The 18,114-nt window shown below is 41.5% G+C and overlaps 1 protein-coding gene across 3 annotated transcripts; it reads right to left on the reverse strand.

Annotated features, from left to right (window-relative positions):
• Positions 1–1,865: 1,865 nt before the first annotated feature.
• Positions 1,866–12,445, reverse strand: PDP2 (pyruvate dehydrogenase phosphatase catalytic subunit 2). Of its 3 annotated transcripts, XM_028739690.2 has the most exons (4): positions 12,279–12,445; positions 11,110–11,201; positions 8,063–8,128; positions 1,866–6,094 (listed from the first exon to the last, which is right to left on the reverse strand). In XM_028739690.2, exons 1-4 carry the CDS (start codon positions 12,321–12,323, stop codon positions 4,438–4,440), a joined length of 1,860 nt encoding a protein of 619 aa, XP_028595523.2. In that variant the 5' UTR covers positions 12,324–12,445; the 3' UTR covers positions 1,866–4,437. The 3 variants fall into 3 exon arrangements, with proteins under 3 accessions (XP_028595523.2, XP_028595531.2, XP_028595527.2); XM_028739698.2 differs by lacking the exon at positions 11,110–11,201 and having other exon boundaries at positions 12,279–12,302; XM_028739694.2 differs by lacking the exons at positions 11,110–11,201; positions 12,279–12,445 and adding an exon at positions 11,431–12,235.
• Between the last annotated feature and the right edge of the window lie 5,669 nt (positions 12,446–18,114).

Here is an 18,114-nt window from a genome sequence, read left to right on the forward strand (position 1 = left end):
TGCCATTATCTCAATACCTTTATAAAGATCTATGGTTCAACTGTACTTAGAATTCAATGTACGGTTTTGGTCACCGCATCTCAAAAAAGATATTGTAGAATGGAAAAAAGGATACAGAAAAAGACAACCAAAATTATCAGGGGTCTGGAACTACTCCTTTATGAGGGCTGTGTACACACCGTACATTTAAAGAACATATAAAGTGCATGGCTTCCCCCAAGGAATCCTGGAAACTGTAGTTTGTCAAGGGTGCTAGGAACTGAAGCTCTGTAAGGGGTAAAAACTTCAGTTCCCAGGGATCTTTGGGGAAAGTCTTTTGCTTTAAATGTGTGATGTGTATACAGCTGAGGAAAGGTTCCGGCATCTGGTGCTTTTAGTTTAGGAAAAAAAGGTGAATGAGGCCATGACAGAAGTATAGAGAAAGTGGAGTTTTTCTCCTTCTCTCATAATATTAGAACCTCGTGTCACCCAACGATGCTGAATGTTGGAAGATTTGAGACAGACCAAAGAAAGTACTTCCCATAGCACATAGTTAAACTCTGGGATTCATTGCCACAAGATGCAGCAATGAGCATCAACTTAAGGCAGCTTTTTAAAAAGAATCAGACAGGTTCATGAATGACAAGGCTATCAATGGTTACTGGTTATAATGGCTGTATATTATCTCCAGTATCAGACATAGCATGGCTCTGAATACCAGGCACAACACAAGAGGTGGCAATTGCGCTCTTCTTGTTTGCAAACTTCCCAGAAGTACCTGGCAGGACCCTGTTTGTGCTAGATGGGCCTTTGGTTTGATGCAGCAGGGCTGCTCTTATTTTCTTATGCTGTATCTGCTTGCATTACTAAATATTTAGGTGTATACAGCACAAAAATGACATCCTTGCATAGAATTTATACTGTGCAATAAAGACACTGCAGTATACAGAAATGGAGACAAGATCACAAACAGACCAAGAAAAGCAGTAAATGAGGTGGGGAAGAGCAAGACAACAGAGGTGAAAAGTCCATAGCTAAGTGGTAAAGTATATGCTTTGCATGTGTAAGGTTTTGGGTTCAATCCCCAGCATCTCTTCTGTTAAAAGTGCTCTCAAAAGAGGGCTGAGAAAAACCCTAGAAAACCACTGATGGAGCAGACAACACTGGGCAACATGGACCAGCTTATGTTTTTTGAAATTGTTTGGTAAAACTAGTTTTGAGGAAGGCTTTAGGAGACAGGAAGTAGGCTTGTCAAACAAGGAGGTCATTGGCCTGGTTAACACATAACACTCGGCCATAATTAGTTTAAGCCATGGTTTGTTGCACAAACTGCAAGTTTACAATGGTTTGTCCCACACATGATCAAAGAAACTGTGGTTTGTTTCACCAATGTTGCTCTTGCCTTGTGCCTTTGTAGCTTGACTAGTGTTTGGGGGGTGTATGGTGGTCAAACAAACCATAGTTAAGGCTGCTGTGTAATGGCAAGCCATAGTTAAAACAGTAAGTAAGATTCATAAGCCAACAATAAAGCATGGTTTAAGATTGTAGTTTGTTGGTAGTAGAAACACCAGTTAAGCCGCTGGCCAGGATTAACACATGCTAAGCCATGTTTTAATAAACTCTAGCTTAATAAACCATGGTGTAGCATTAGGTGTGAATCAAGACATTGTTTTATACTGCTGACAGGTGATAGCATGACAGAAGTCACAGAAACAGGAGCACAAGAAGGACAGGAGCTTGATCACAGAGGAGCTATTACAGAATAGATGGAGCAAGCAAGGAAATTTAATGGGTAGGATATTGTCAGTGACAGAGTTATGGGCAAGTGAAAAAGAAATAACAGGAACGAATCACGAATCAAATAACAGGCAAAGGACTTCAGGTGGGACTGGACATGATCCAAATTGATGGAACAGAAACATACATTTATTTAGCAGCGGTGCTTCGAACTGATTCAGTGGGTCAGATACACCAGGAGGGTAAGCCAGCAAGGAGTTGTGTTTAGATCAGAAACAAAAGCATGGAATGAAGTGTCATATTGACACTTGGGAAAGCTGTAAGTCACATGCTCCTGAAAAGTAACAGCAGCCTGAGGAATTTCACAAGTTGCCTCAGAAGCACAGTAGTTAATGGCAATCAACTGTATCGCTGCAGCTACAGAAAGAGTAGAATGTGCAGCCAACTGCATAGTGTGCATATTTGTTAAACAATTTCTAAATATTAATTTTCACACTCTAAATTATAGCAGGCATACAGCAGTTATAAATACATGCTAAGTCTGTTTTTACAGGAAAAACCCACAAATGTGGTCTCTTAAACAGTAATTGCCAGTTAACAAGTACAGTTCAACACAATCTTCGTAAACATTTTTTTTAAAGGTTAGTGTGTTTAAATAACACACACCATTTCTTTTGAAGCTGACATGAAAGAGCCTCATTTTTAGCGATCTTACTTATGCACAATTGACTAAAATGATAAGAAAACCCTTCTACTCAGGTATTAAGAGATTGTACTTGAAGCTAGAATCTGCGTCTGCTAAAAGGATATCACTCCTCACATTTGATGGAGTTAAGGCATTCCTGCAAGCCTCAAGTTTTATCACTTGGAAAGAGACAAAACTTATTTCTAATCCACATCAAAACTAAGTCATGAATTGTCGCTCATGCCATTCACCCAACCTGCCCACATTTCTTTGTACAGAGCATGACATTTAAGATTTTAAATTTGTACTGTCAGATGTGGCCTCCAAACAAGTCCCAATTTTGACTCACAGTGGAAAATTCCACCTGTGTGATTGTTCATTGCCCAGTACAAATCCATTGTATTCTTTAAGTGATAGACTGAAGTGTATTAAATGTGCCTTTATCTGATGGTTTTGAATGAAGGATGCAACTGTTAACTATGAATTGGATTTCAAGTGAGCAGTTGGTTAGGTAAGGTCTTATCTGAAAGCAGGATTCAAACTATACAGAACACTAAATAGAGGCTCTTTAGGAAGCATTCTTCACGAAGATTCAATACGCATAAAACAATGAGCACTGTATGAAGATTCAAAACTTCATTTCCATATGGCCTACAAACAAAACTTCAGCCATCTTTTCTTAAAACGAAAAGAAAAAATATCATTGTATAATTTTTAAGCTATTAAAAGAATACGTTCCCCAACGAGCCAAAAATAGTTAGCTTCCACTGGTAATGATTTATTTCAAAAGACATGAGTTGCACTGATAGCAGATCCAGATGCCCAGACACATTAAAAGGTATTAGAAAGGATACTTTCTGAAAACTAGAAGTATTCAGCCATATGCTTTGCAAGGGTGCAACATAACTAAAAGTAGCAATTGCTTCTGAGGTATTTTAAAAAGGACAACATTTCCATAGGCTTGAGAAGCTCTGAGGCACATATACAATTGGTACTATGGCAGCAGAAGCAGTCAGCAAGAGATTTGAATCCCTGTAGTGCAGTATAAATGCGCTCAAGCAGCAATTAGTCTAGTGCATAAACAATCTCACAGTCAGAATAAGAAGAAAGCTAGTTTTCATATTTTAAATAGGGCGCTGCAGGAAGCTGAGTAGGAGAGCCAATCAAACTGACATTTTATTTTAAATGGCTACACTGCTTTGTGAAACAAATGTTCCCTACAGGAATAAATGCAAAGGATTTATCATGCTGGTTTGGAAGTGAGTCTTAGTGAAATATTATGCATGATTTCCTAAGACATTTTTCTAATATGTGCCCCTTTTGTTCAGCTACTATGCATTTCAAAAAATCTTGTACCAGAATAGTACCTAGCAGACTTTCCCATGGAAACCATCAGTCCTGGGGGCACACCTAGACCAAGCCCCTCCTCACCTGCCATACAGTATTTGCATTCATGGCTATCTTGCAACTTAGCCTTCAAAGGAAAAGTGCTGTCCACCATTCTAGCGCATTTTTCTAATATTGTTCAGTGTAAGTGCTCTCAGTTCACAGAGAAATTTGCCATGAATTTCAATGGCAATGATATTTGGCCACTTGAGTTTATGGCTGTGATTAACAAGCAGCATATTTCACTCTCATCCACCTTGGCACAAGGATACCCTTTCCGCCCAAGATGTCTTACAATCTTTGTTCTACTAAAATAAATAATTTTGCATTGCTTTACCCCAGCTGTCCCCCCACCTGGGACCCTCCAGGTGTTCTGGACTATAATTCACATCAGCCCCATCCAGCAGGTCTTTACCAGCTGGGGATGATAGAAGTTGGTAGTCCCAAAATGTCTAGATAGTTGGGGGCAGCTGTTTTAATCAAAGCAGGCTATTAGAATTTTCACATGAATTCTTCATTAAAAGAGCCACTATAAGACTTCTGAAGACAAGACAGGGGGAGTTTCTGCACAATGGTATTGCTAGGGATTTAATATTTTTTTAAATCCCTAGTGGTCCACAGAACATGTACAGTTCATAAAAACAAGTCCATTATTCGTTATCTCTGTAGTAACCTTCAATTATATCTGAATTAAAATATATCACAGTAACTGTGATGTCATCCCTATACAGCCGTGCTACATCATCAGGAAGCGTCAGCATTGCCATGAGCCTCTCTGGATCAATCTCTCCATATTCATTATTGCCAATGGCATTTCGGATGAGGTGGGTAGCCACGTTGTGGTCATAGGAGCGGATGTGCCTGCCCTTCCTCTGAAGAAGGAAGTTTTGCATGTAACCTAGGTTGGCTGGTTTCTTAAAAGCAAGTGGCGTTTTCTGGGCATTGTCTCCAAGCAGATGCGTGGCAACAAGCTTGACCACCTCTTCATTACTCAACATGTCCCACAGCCCATCCGAAGCAATCACTAAAAACTTATCCTGCTTTCTTATTTTGTGGTACGTGACTTCAGGTTCTGCAGTTAAATAAGGAGGTGTATGATAGTTTGGCGGTGCATACTCATAAATGTTTAAAGCCTCCGTGTTGCAACCATTTCCTAGCACACTCTGTTGAAGTTCCTGGCTCCACTTAAATCTGACATCTCCAAAAGCTCTGGAGGGCATAAGAACTCCCAGCAACCTGTTGTTCACAATGACAGTATCCTCTTCAGAGGCCGGGTGTTCACTTTTTAACCTTAAAGCTTCCAGTTTGTTGAAGGCATTGTGGTCTTCAGTAAGAGGGAGGGCGGACCACATCCCATCTTTATTTTGAACCCCTAGAATTGCTCTACAGTCACCAGTATTTGCAACATGCAAATTAACACTGTCGATGTGAGCCACACATGCTGTTGCGCCCGAGAAAGCCACCTGAAGAGCTATGTTCCTTACCAATTCGTTTTCTGTGGGAGCCTGGACTTCCAAAGAGAAATCAGAATCCAGCCTTTTAAATGCATAGATCAGTGCATCCTTCTTAGTATGGCATGGCTCCATGTCCAGGTTCAGCAAGTCTTGCCAATAAACTCTGAGCTGCTCCAAATACATTGGGGCGACCTCATGAAAGAACCTGTCGTTGGGGTGCTTGTGCCACTGCAGAATGGGCAGAACTGGTTTCATGGACTCCATGGCAGACTCGATTTCTTGCAGCGTTTGTTGAGACAGAAGAGAAACAGCAATGTAAAAAAACAGCCTCTCGCTGACCGACTGTGCACAAGCATAGCCTGCATGGCCATCAAAGACTCCAAACATCATCCCTCTGGTCTGCAAACATGTAGCTGCACTTCTACGGTCTTCACTTGGGGCGTTGGCAGCCAAGTGGTTACTCTCAAATTTCAACACTGAGCTCGGGTTCTTCCCATCAAATTCAGGTACTGTATAGGACAACTCATTAGCCCTTAAGATTTCATTTATCTGTGATGGTGTCAGGTGGAAGGAGAAGTCTTCTTCTTCTGTGGAGGTGTGTCTGAAAGCTTTTCTCACAGTGAAGATGCTGTCCATGCAGCAACTGCAACTTGACAGGAAAGAAGAAAAGGAGTCTTTGGCAAGCAAACCCCTCCATGCTACTTTGTTCTGGCTCGAAAAGCACCTGGAATACAAACGTCCTTTTCCATGCAAAGTGGAGATAATGTTTCTTGCCGAGATGATACTCCAGGAGGTCATAGTACTTGACATCTTAAGAACTGGTTCTGCTTTAAAGCAGGACAATTTGAAAAGCCTACAAGTAAAAATAAAGCTATTATTATTATTTTTTAAAAGGCAACAATGCTTAATGTTAACATCCATGCTGTGACTTATACCAAGAGACCACTGAGAATAAATAAATAAATAATTTGTTTTGTAACTTAATCATAAATTTATAAATAATTTGTGCATTTTATAAATTTAGAATTTAGTAGCAAGTTAAGCAGATTCTGAAACTGACAACTTTAGATGTTGGTGGAATGCACCCTGGCATGCTAATGTTAAAAGCACATTTACTTAAAAGTAACCCTACATTTTCAAATGCCAACACACTCAGGATTGTTTTCAGTGTTTATTTCTAAGTGATAGGCTACATGCCAAAAATATATTCCGCATTGTCCAACCCTTTGCAGAGTTGTTTCATATCCGAAATATGCTATCTTCCAATTGGAATCTACTCTCAATGGCTATGAATGAACTGGAGTACATTCAGGTTGAGAGGACTTGTACTGAACTAACCCCAGACATGACACCTATTTTGTAATACCTCGTGTAATTATTCCAAGAAGGATCAGAAGTTCTGCTTAATCCTATTGCTAGCATGAAATATGTAAAATAACTAAGTGAAGTAATGCCTTCTATTGCACTAGCTTCTCTCTACCTGGAGTCCTAGGCACAGCCACTTGGGACTAAGTAATGTCTCACTAAAAACAATGGGGCATTTTTCAGAGTCAATATGTTTGAGGTCACTCTCTCAGCATAAGTAGGTATGGAAGTTTTGGAAACAATCATGAGTTAGCCTAATGAAAGTATATGCTCAATCTGCATAGTACAAAAGCACTCTTTTGAGTTTATAAGCCTTGGAATAGGTTACAGAGCTCACTGATTGTTTCTAACTCTTTTAAGGGGGCAGGGAGTGGTGTCAAGGTGGCAGTAAAGGGGGTTTGCTTAGCTTATTGGTGGAAAAGAATGCCAGTAGCCCTGGAAACTATCACTCAAACTGGCTTTCTTCAGGAACAGAGCCGTTAAGGTTGCTCTAATCTTAGTTTTCTGTTACACTCTGTTCGACTCCTTTGACCAACATGCACCACCGCTGACATAACTGGAATTGCTACTGGTCATTGTTCACCATCCAAAAACTGTCTGGCACGTTAAACACCTCTTGCTTTAGAGAATGAATGCAAACTTCTCTTTCTAGGTAAGCAGACAAAACACTGAGCTTTATTGGCTTAACAGGCAGCTACATTGAAACTATTAAAATGTTCTTCTGTTAATTTTTTTCTTTTTTACTGAATATATCTAGTATCCAGAGTTTTGCTTTATGAATCTAGAATGCAGCTGTAGTTACATGTCTGGCTGTTCTCACAACAGAAGCATCAGAAACTGGCTTGTAATTTCCCTCCCCTCTCTGCTCTCTCTCTCTTGAAAAAACAACAACATCAAATACGGCTTTTATTGTTCTTCCAGTCCTAAGCCTACATAGCTCATGACACAGTTATTATTAATAATTACCTGCCCTTCACCCTAAGGCCCCAGAACAGGTTACAACATTAAAACACAGTATCAAAAATAGTTTAAAGCAACTTACAATCACCAAAATAAAGGGGTTCCTAAAAATATACACCTCAAGTGTCAAAAGTCAGGGTAAAGAGGTGTGTATTCAACAGTCACTGGAAGCTGTACAGTTAAGGTGCCAGACACACCTCTGCCAAACACATCAAACCAAACACAGTCCACTAACTACATATGAAGGACTACGTAAGGTGCCTGGTGACTCCGTGTCTATATTATCATGTATTCAGCAAAAAGAAAGGTTTCATTAAACTTCTGGTGATCACCATACACAGTTGTTAAAGCGGAGTTTGGCTTTGCAGGCTACAAATGTGCATGCTTAAGGTGCTGATTTTGTTTGGGGTCCTATTGCTTGTAAAAGGGTAGTCTCAGGACAGAAAACTTCTACATGCATGATTTAAAAAAAAAAATTTTCCAGATATGCACTTACAATCGGGAGACTGTCCTATCCTGGGTAACAGCTGGGCATTTCCCAAGAATGGTATTTTTTAAGGAACTGTGAAGTAAAGAAGACAATTAATATATATATATCTATCAACATAATCAGAATCGGAACATTAAATCCTGCACTCCCTTTACCAATCACATTTTTCTCTTTCATAAGCCTTCCAAGTAATTTGTTAACTAAGCACAGGAAGGTATGCAGCCCATGAACTATTACATGTGTCAGATAAATGCCTCATCAACAGCTCATGATATATTGCATTTGTGAATATATAACACAAGGTTCCTTTGACCGGGCTGGATGTAACATGCAGTGATCGTTCTGTAGGAAGAAAGATTGCCAGCTTGGACCTACAAACCATGTGTATTACTTTAGTTTCTCTAGTATGGCGGGGCAGCATGCTGTGGGACTGATGGGACTCCTGACACTATCTGTCTGTCTGTCTGTCTGTCTGTCTGTCTGTCTGTCTATCAGATCCACCTAATTATTCTGATTGTAAATTGTCTGATTTTAATATTGTTACAATAATGCCCCAAGACCTTATGGTGAAGAAAGGTAAGAAATCCATTAAGTGTGTGTGTGAGTGTGTGTGTGTGTGTGTGTGTGTGTGTGTGTACACACACACACACACACACACACACCCCTTCTGCAGGTAAGAGAGAAGGAAAGGTGCACTAATAAAGAAGACACTCAATGCTCAGAGTTGTTAAAATAAACTGGCACCATCTCCAGTTCTGATGGCAAGGCTGAGGATTTTGAAGAGTCACAGAGCAGAGCCAGTGCCCCCATCTCTTTTCAAACATTTAAGCCAAAATTTGGGTGTGCTAGATTAACCTCCACACTGCCAATAATGACTGGCCCACCCACTACAGTGGTACCTCGGGTTACATACTCTTCAGGTTACATATGCTTCAGGTTACATACTCCTCTAAATCAGAAATAGTACCTCGGGTTAAGAACTTTGCTTCAGGATGAGAACAGAAATTGTGCTCCGGTGGCACGGCAGCACCAGGAGGCCCAATTAGCTAAAGTGGTGCTTCAGGTTAAGAACAGTTTCAGGTTAAGAACGGTCCTCCGGAACAAATTAAGTACTTAACCCGAGGTACCACTGTACTTCGGTTGAAGGCAGGAGTTGTGAACTTCCCTTTTCACAAGAACAACAATTGCTTGACTTTCCTCCTGTATATTTTCAAGATGTGTGGTGTTTTGTTTCTCTGTTTTACTGTTTTCCTTCCCCCACTTCCTTATACCTTCTGTCACTTTCCCTTTCTCCCACCTACAATCAATATGGTTTCCTTCTGTTTATATAACCAAAGAGAATGGAGATACAAAACATCTGGCATTTATTTGCCTTGTTAATAATACATGTCCCAGCTATATTTCTGAGCACAGGTAACGTCCTGCTTCTAAACCTGCTGAAAATCAAAATAAATAAGGGGATTAAAAAAGAAGGATGCAAAATAATTTATAACTGCTTTCAGAACAGAAGCTCTTATTTCCTCTAACAGCAAACTTGGTGGTCCCATGCCAATTAGTATATCAGTTGAACAAAGCTACCTACAGCTTAGGATTTCTGCACTGGCATTCAACTCCCCAGGTATGCATAAAAATATTACTTTGTAACAAGGGGGAGGAGAGCAAGACAGATTATTTTTATTTCACTTATGAGGCATCGCAAAGTGATAAGCATATATAAAACAGTTACATATATAAAAACAGTTTAATACACACACAGACACACACACACACACACACACACACACAACTTAAAGCAACAACAGCACGTAAAGAAAATCAATTCAAATCAGAGACAGGTACCATCTGGGATAAATATTTCTGAAAGCTTGCTGGGGAAAGAAGTTCAAAGATTGAAAATATTTAAAAGCTTTCCTGTAAGAATGTTAGAAGATAAAAGTTTTGACAATGAAAATGTGAGAGGAGTAAACTACTAAACCCATGGAGAGACCAGTTTTGTTTAATGAAGCCAATAGGGGTGGAAGCAGAAATTGGCCCTAGAGGCCAATTCTACCCCCTAACCCAATCCTTCAACAACAGAAAAGGAACCATCCGAAACAGCATGAAGAAAGAGATAATCCCATTTCCCCTGCTGCACTGTTCAGACTGGGGCTTAATTACACAGTCACCTCTGAAACTTCACTCCTCTGTAGCACTACAGTGCTCAGTTTCAGAGCGCATGGCGCAGTGGGATAACCACCAGTCTGATAGCTGACAGTCTGATAACCACCTATGCTATGCTACCATCAACCTTCCCTGATCTGTCTCTCTCCACCCCCAACAAGGGGAGAAGGGAAGCTTAGCACACTGTAAATCCTCATGGATTCCCAATGAATCAAATACCCTCAATGCTAATTCTCCAAAAATGAACAGCATTTAAGATTTCAATCCTATCCACACTTACCATTGAATTTAATAGGGCTTACTTCTGCATAAACATTAATGGGATTATGCTGCAAATTTATTTAATATCAAGACCAGTTACAGCAACATTGCATGTTGCCAGAATACTGTTGTTATCACCATAAACTTCACATTGTTTGCATAATAGATCAGCCAAGGTAATATTACATTGGAACTTGATCAAAGTGGTTCTCTTCTTGGTTGCAGTTTAGCTGCAATGGCGTCTGTTTACTTTTTCCTCATGTTGTCAAAGAGCTATCAGCAAGTTCAACAAAGTAAAAAAATTTCCAACAAAAGTTTTTTTAAAAAGAAAATGAAGGAGGAACAAATTAAGCAAGGACAGAGCAATCATTCCCCCATGAGAAGATTACACACTTGCAGCACAATCCTAATTGTGGCTACTCAAAATAAAGTCCTATTGAATCCAGTTGGGTTTTCTCCCAGGTTAGGATAGCAACTTTATATATTCACATTTATACTAATCCAAGCAAATAAAACACAGACATTGTCCCTCCATTAAGATCAAAGCCTGAAAACAGAATAAATGAACTTTTCCTAAATCCACTGCTAAACAGGCCGGAACTGGGAGAAGTACAGCAACAGTATAAACCTACCTCTTTGAATTTCTAAACAGTAGAAGATCACCCCAAAACTGTAGCTCCTGAGAATTTCGGTATTTCTTTTCCCTTCTTTGCCAGGGACTATGCTTTTAGTAAAATTAAGGGGAGGGATCAAATGTTAAGAGAGCTCCTACGAATACGGCTTGACATTCTAGAAAATTTTGGAAAGTTTTGGAATCGGGTTGCCAGCTTTCAAAACGGTTCCTTTTACATTCATTTGATCTACGGCAGCAATTAACAGGTGGCAAAGTTAGAAAATCAGATCCTGAAATGTATCACAGGTAAGAATTGCAAATAAACAGCGTTTCGTTTTACCTGCTGACTTCTTACACATCAGCGAAACCTCTGAGAGAGACAAGACCGAGCCGCGCCGATAGATTTCATTTTGCTTTGGTTCCCTCCCCCCGCCCCCTCTCCTGGCCACTGGGCAGCTCTCCGCTACACGGAGAACAAGTTGGACAATTCAGCCCGTAACATACTAAAGACAAGCTGACGACTTTGGGGAGGACCAGCTCGGCTCCTCCCCCAGGACGCTCAGCGATTGGCTGCAGAGAGGGGCGTGAGGCGACGATGGCGGAGCCAAGTGGCGCGTGTTAGGCGCGGACCGTCCCCGCCCAGCCATGCTGGTCTGCTGGAAAGAGGGGCGCGCGGGCGCAATAAGTGCGCCCTGAATGCCTTTAGAATGTGAACGTGTGAAGTTAAGGAACAGGTCCCATTGGCTTAAGCGTCCATTGTGCAGTTTCCCCTTCCACGGCGGGTGCACGCTTACTCGGGAGTAGACCCCGCTAGCTTTTGTGAGGTTGGTGCGCTGGCACCGGTTGTAAGCCTCTGCCTTAACGGGGCTTCCTTTTGAGCAGGACAACCCGCGTTGTTACCAGCCCTGCACAGTCCTGGCCATTTCCACTTCTCCTCGGAAGGGAGCCCCCTTGAAGGTTGTGGCTGTGGCCGTGTGCTTATTATACCTAAGACTCCGGGCTTGTCTCCTACCACCCCACGCCCGTCTGCTCCGAAGTAAGCCCCAGCGACCTTCCTCAAAGGGAGCTTCCTTGCAGCAGGCAAAGGCGGCCGCTGCTTCCGACTCTGGAGGCTCGGCTCCTCCTCCCGCAGCCCAGCCCAGCTCGTCTTCTTCCTCCACTCCCGCAGGACGCCAAGCACGCCCTTACCCGCTTGGCTTGGCAGAGGCAGGGATCGGGGCCGCCGCCGTTCATGCCAGTTGCCCCATCAGTCCATGGTCGCCCCACGCCTTCCCCGCCCGCCCCCAGTCCGTCGCCGCGCCTCGTTCGCCTGCTTGATGCGAGGTGATCCGCCGCCCGGCGAGGTCCTCCTCTCTGCCTTCACGCTGCTGCCTCCGCGTCCTCGCCTCACCTCGGCCTCGAGCGACGCTGCCCCAAGTGCTTGGCGTCCGCCCAGCTTCCCTCCCACGGCTGTGAAGGATACGGATCACCAGCGACCTGTTGCCTGCTTCGCGCCAGGCCTGGGGTGTGCGTTATAGCGGATGTTCTGCTCCGCCTTGCCATAGAAAGGCCTGTTTTTCTCCCTTGAGAGGCTTAATGGTAACATTAGGACTCGGGAGCAAAGAGGAGGGCAAGGAAAGTTGTGCTTAGGACGGTGGCCGCCTTAATTCCCATTAGGGGGACCCTAATGATACTTTATTGACATGTCTCAGCTATCCAAACCAGACCCCATTAGGCTACTAAACCTCTGGTGGCTCTGGTCTGCTCTCCCCTTGTCAGAGGTGCTGGAAAATGCTGAAGTCAGAGCCGTTGAGCCCAGGACCTGCTTGCTGGTGGGCTTCCCAGGGAGGTGTCTAGGTAGCCATTGTGATAACAGGATGCTGAACTAGATGTGTGACTGGCCAGAGCCAATAGGCTCCTCTTCTGTTGTCTACAATAAAAAGAAAATGCAATAAAAGCTAAACACTAAATGGTTAAACAAAAACCCCAAAAGACAGTGGCTAAAAATCAAACATCAAATCTGAAGAAGTGTGCATGCACATGAAAGCCTATACCAAGAACAAACTTAGTGGGTCTCTAAAGTGCTACTGGACATTTAAAATTATATATATATATATATATATATATATATATATATATATATATGCTTTCGTAGATTTTCACGGGTATAGGAATGCAGGTTTTGGTGTCCTCGGGTGTCTTCCCGTGTAAAAGTTGGGGTGTCTAGGCGACGTTTCGACGAGGTCTCACTCGTCATCTTCAGGCTGGTGCTTTCGGCTTCTTGTTACTGGAACAGAGCAGGATCTCAGTGTTTGAGTTCCTATAAATACTGTCGAGGAGGTGTGGTGTATAGCCTCCAATGTTCTGGGCAGAGAGGAAGAAAAGGCACACTAGCCTGGGAACTTCCTCTCTGCCCAGAACATTGGAGGCTATACACCACACCTCCTCGACAGTATTTATAGGAACTCAAACACTGAGATCCTGCTCTGTTCCAGTAACAAGAAGCCGAAAGCACCAGCCTGAAGATGACGAGTGAGACCTCGTCGAAACGTCGCCTAGACACCCCAACTTTTACACGGGAAGACACCCGAGGACACCAAAACCTGCATATATATATATATATATATATATGAAGATAAATGCATCGTCATTAAAAAGCCATAGCACACAGGAAAGTCTTAACCTTAAAGATTGCAGTGGCAAGGCCTCTTTCTGGGTGTTATCTCAAAGTTCACAAAGGAGAGAGTAAACGTTCAAACCCACCAGAGCTTTTTTTTCAAGCCGGATAAGCGATGAGTATTCTGTGGCAGCTTAAAAACTAACCAAGGCAGCGTGATGTGGTTAGAGAAGATTGGGAGAGAGGGGTTCAAATCCCCACCCAGCCATTGGGCACGTTTCTTTATCTTTGCTTCTGGCCTACCTCACAGGGTTGCTGTAAGGAGAAAATGAAGGGAAGAACCATTTATGCACCCCTCAGCTCCTTGAAGGAAGGGTGGGCTTTAAGTGTAATAAATACATAACAAATTTTGTATGGCATTTTTACTTTCTGACACATGGTGAAGTATTATCATCAGAAAGAATGGGTGCTGGTGGTGTGAAGATAAACAGGTCAAATAGGCATGAAATTCAAAAGTTCAGTAAAGGCAGGGAGGAAGAAGAAGGGAGAGGAAAAGGATGTTGGTACTGTAGTTATGATGGAAAAACCCCAGTCTGAACTTTATTACAGAGGCAGTTGCAAATATTGCAAATTGCAACATGGTTTTTTCCATGACATCCAACATTTGTAAATGTCGGTGGTGCCTTTTTGCATAAAATGTAGCATAAAGAAAAGTTTTGGCGTCATGACTTTTTACCCTTTAAAGTAACTTAAAGATGTCATCAGTAAGCATTGTAGGGTGGGTAAACCTTATATTGATAGTATACTAACCTTTGGTTTACCCTTCTTGCTTATTTGTTTCTCTTTTAACTATAAGTGTGTGCATTTTAATTTTAGTTTTTTAAAAAGAGACATCATTCCGGCATGAAGCTCCTACCCACATATTCTACATCCTCTGTGGGTGTATTCAGTGATGAGTGGTAGTCATACAGTAGCTGCTTAAAAGCTGACAATGTGCTGCAACCATGTGGAAAGGTGTTTTCACTCCTACCCCACACAACTTGAGTTGCTAAATAATCATCAGGTTTAGATAGTAAAAGGGCTGGGGTTGCAAGTGGTAGTTACTGCACGTAGCCAAGACTGAAGTTCTTGTGATGAAGTTCACAGTATTGGTAATCAGAAGCAAACTTAAGAAACTACAGAGTTAAACAGTAACTAACTGTCTACATATATAAAATATTGGTGGTGGCAGTTACCAGTAAGTGTTCAGCTCATTCCTCAAGGACAGGAACACTTCCTGGCCAAGTCTATTTACTATCTGTAAAGATAAAAGGCAAAAATCATAAAATATATTATCTATTTGAGAATAGTTTACTTTTTATAATAAAATTATAAAAGCATATAAATCCAGCTGGTAGAATAGCATTGTTCCTGTACTGTGGTCCTGTTTGCTTCTGGCCTGTGCATTTTATATATTTCTTTAACCTTCTATTTTAACCTTTTCTTTAACCTGGAAATTGCAATGGACACTCACGAGCCACATCAAAACTAACTGGGGTCATTCCAACTAAGTTCTACTGAGAGTAGACCCATAGAAATGAACTGACCTAAGTTAGTCGTGTGTATTAATTTCAATGGGTCTACTCAGAGTTGCATACAACCAATAATGTATGAGTAACAGACCACCAGATAATAAAATACTGTTGTTGTAATAGCTGCATGTTAGGGTCACACAACTTACGAAGTAGACTCTCATCCACAAAAGCTTATGCCAAACAAAACACTTTGTTGTTATTGCATATTAGGATGTTTAGGTAAGAGGACATTTTCAATGCACTCAGTTTTCTTCCATTTGTCATTTAACAAACCATTTTTGATGTAAGGTACAATTACAATAAAAATTTAATCAGTCAAAAAGTGCAAAGTGTTTTTTCTTTCTTTTCGTGGGCAAAGAAATTCATTAGTGCTGATGGCAGTCCAGTTTGTGTTTATTTCCAGTAATACTGCTGTGCTGATCCATGAGATCAAGCCACACACAATTATAACACTTTTGATAACAAAGCCTAACAACCCCAGTTTCCAAAAGTGATTCGTTCTGTGACAGGCTGGACAGACACCTGCCTGAAACCCTGGATTCCCACTTCTATTACTGAGCAAGATGGATCAAATGTTCCAATTGAGTAAGGCAGCTTCCTATATTCATTCCTTTAAAAAGTACAGCATGAGATTGTCGCATAAAGCCACAGCACAGATAGGAACAACTACCTTAAACCACCTTCATTTCTTTTAAAGGTACATAAGAGAGAAACATACCCAAATATCACTGTAAAATCTCCAGCTCCAATGAAAAGTTCTTCCACACAGTGCCTGCCCATTGACCTGTATCATTCCAGTAGCTGTCTGCCTCAAGCAGACAGACAATAGATATGAACAAAGTGTACTGTGTGAAAGTCACCTGGAGGACAGACCAAATCTAATAAATGCTGGAAGTCTTTTTTACCCACAGACTGATCTCAGATAATGCTGAATGTCTGGTGACTAGCATGAATATGTTGTCCTCTTATCAGCAAACACTTGGTGATGTTGTTGTTTATATTTGTTAAAAACTTTTCCACAAAAGTGACTCAAGGCAACTTACATTAAAAACCAGTTAAACATAATTCATAAAGGCCTAAAAAACACATTTGTACAGATAGAAGTCAGATCCCATCCAGCCTTTCTCAACCTGTGGGTCCCCAGATGTTGTTGAACTACAACTCCCATCACCCCTAGCTAGCAAGGCCAGAGCTCAGGGATGATGGGAGTTGTAGTCCAACAACATCTGGGGACCCACAGTTTGAGAAGAGATAGAAGACAGATCCTATCCCTGAAAAAGTAAGGAATGAAAGCCTTGGCAAAGAGAAAGGTCTTTGGTGCCTTTAACAAAAGATGGTGCCAGGTGTGTCTCCCTGGGGAGAGCATTCCACAAGTGGGGGACCACCGCTGAAAACTTTAAGTAACAACAGTTATGATAGCTCATGTAGACACAGCTAATCGTAACCCAGCTCATCCCTTTAAAGTTCTCATCCAGGCACTGAAGTGGCCAACTGGTCTTTGTCTTCAAAGAAACTTGCCTGACCAGTTCTTCAACCTCCACCAAACTCCGAACAATATGTTGGGGGGTGCAAAACGGAGAATGGGACATATGTGGTGGCCATGTAGTTATTCAGAAAGATATTGGAAGGTGATTATTAAATTGATGACAAAAATATTGATATATGAAATACTCTTAGATCCTGTATTGATATTGCTGAACTATATGTCATTTATCTTATTAAAAAAAATAAGGAAATTTACTATTTATTAACAGCTGCAAGGATGTTATTGGCACAAAACTGGAAAGTTACATTACTCCCTTGCTGGGAAGAATGGCTTAATAATGTTTGGGATTTGGCTATAATGGCAAAAATATTGTTTCAGAGCAAAAATGGCAAGTGGATACAGAAACACATTCTAGGAAAACTGGCTGGCTTTTATACAATATAGTCAAGGAAATATGTCCTGCAAAAGCAAATTCATGTAGGTTTTGAATTTTTTAAAAGAAATATTTCCGGTTTATGTTAATTTACATTTATTTGCGTAACATGATATGAGGTGATTTTTTTAAATTTAGTTTTGTTGAGAACTGATAATTGCTAAAAGAATAAATAAATTGTGAATAATGATGATGATGTACAAAGTCTCTGTCCAGCATCCTGTTCTAACAGTGACTGACCAGGTGCCTCTAGGAAGCACCATAAGCAGGGTGAGGGGGCCAAAGCTCTCCTACATCCTCGCCCTCCCCCAGTAACCTTTGGGATATTTCCATTTAGCTATTGTGGAAAATAACCACTGATTGCTCTATCCTCCATGAATTTGTCTAAGCCCGTTAAAGCCTTCTAAGCCAGCCAACCACATCCTGTGGCTGCAAATTCCTCAAGTTAATTAGGTGTTGTGTGAAGAAGTACTTTCTCTTGCCAATTTCTCTGGATGAACCCCATCAGTGTTATGAGAGGGGGAGAGAGAGAGAGAGGGAGAGAGAGAATTCCCCAGTTCACTTTCTCCACCATCATATATGTCATCTCCCCGCTCTCCATACTGAAATCATTTGTGCCTATGTACAACCAGCATGAAGTGAGCAAAAGTTTACTGACCAATGAATTCTCAACCAAGGCTGCAACCCTGAATATTGTTGTTGTTGTTTAGTCGTTTAGTCGTATCCGACTCTTCGTGACCCCATGGACCAGAGCACACCAGGCACTTCTGTCTTCCACTGCCTCCCGCAGTTTGGTCAAACTCATGCTGGTAGCTTCGAGAACACTGTCCAACCATCTCGTCCTCTGTTGTCCCCTTCTCCTTGTGCCCTCCATCTTTTCCAGGGAGTCTTCTCTTCTCATGAGGTGGCCAAAGTACTGGAGCCTCAGCTTCAGG

This window comes from Podarcis muralis, chromosome 7 (assembly GCF_964188315.1).
Source record: "Podarcis muralis chromosome 7, rPodMur119.hap1.1, whole genome shotgun sequence".
NCBI lineage: Eukaryota > Metazoa > Chordata > Lepidosauria > Squamata > Lacertidae > Podarcis > Podarcis muralis.

Bases quoted from the DNA above. Each gene is read 5' to 3' on its own strand.
- PDP2 (XM_028739690.2), bottom strand. From the start codon at position 12,323: ATGAACGGCGGCGGCCCCGATCCCTGCCTCTGCCAAGCCAAGCGG. The intron at 11,202-12,278 runs GTAAGGGCGTGC...TTTTACTAAAAG, and splicing joins GCCTCTGCCAAGCCAAGCGG to CATAGTCCCTGGCAAAGAAG. The intron at 8,129-11,109 runs GTAGGTTTATAC...TTTACTTCACAG, and splicing joins CTGTTTAGAAATTCAAAGAG to TTCCTTAAAAAATACCATTC.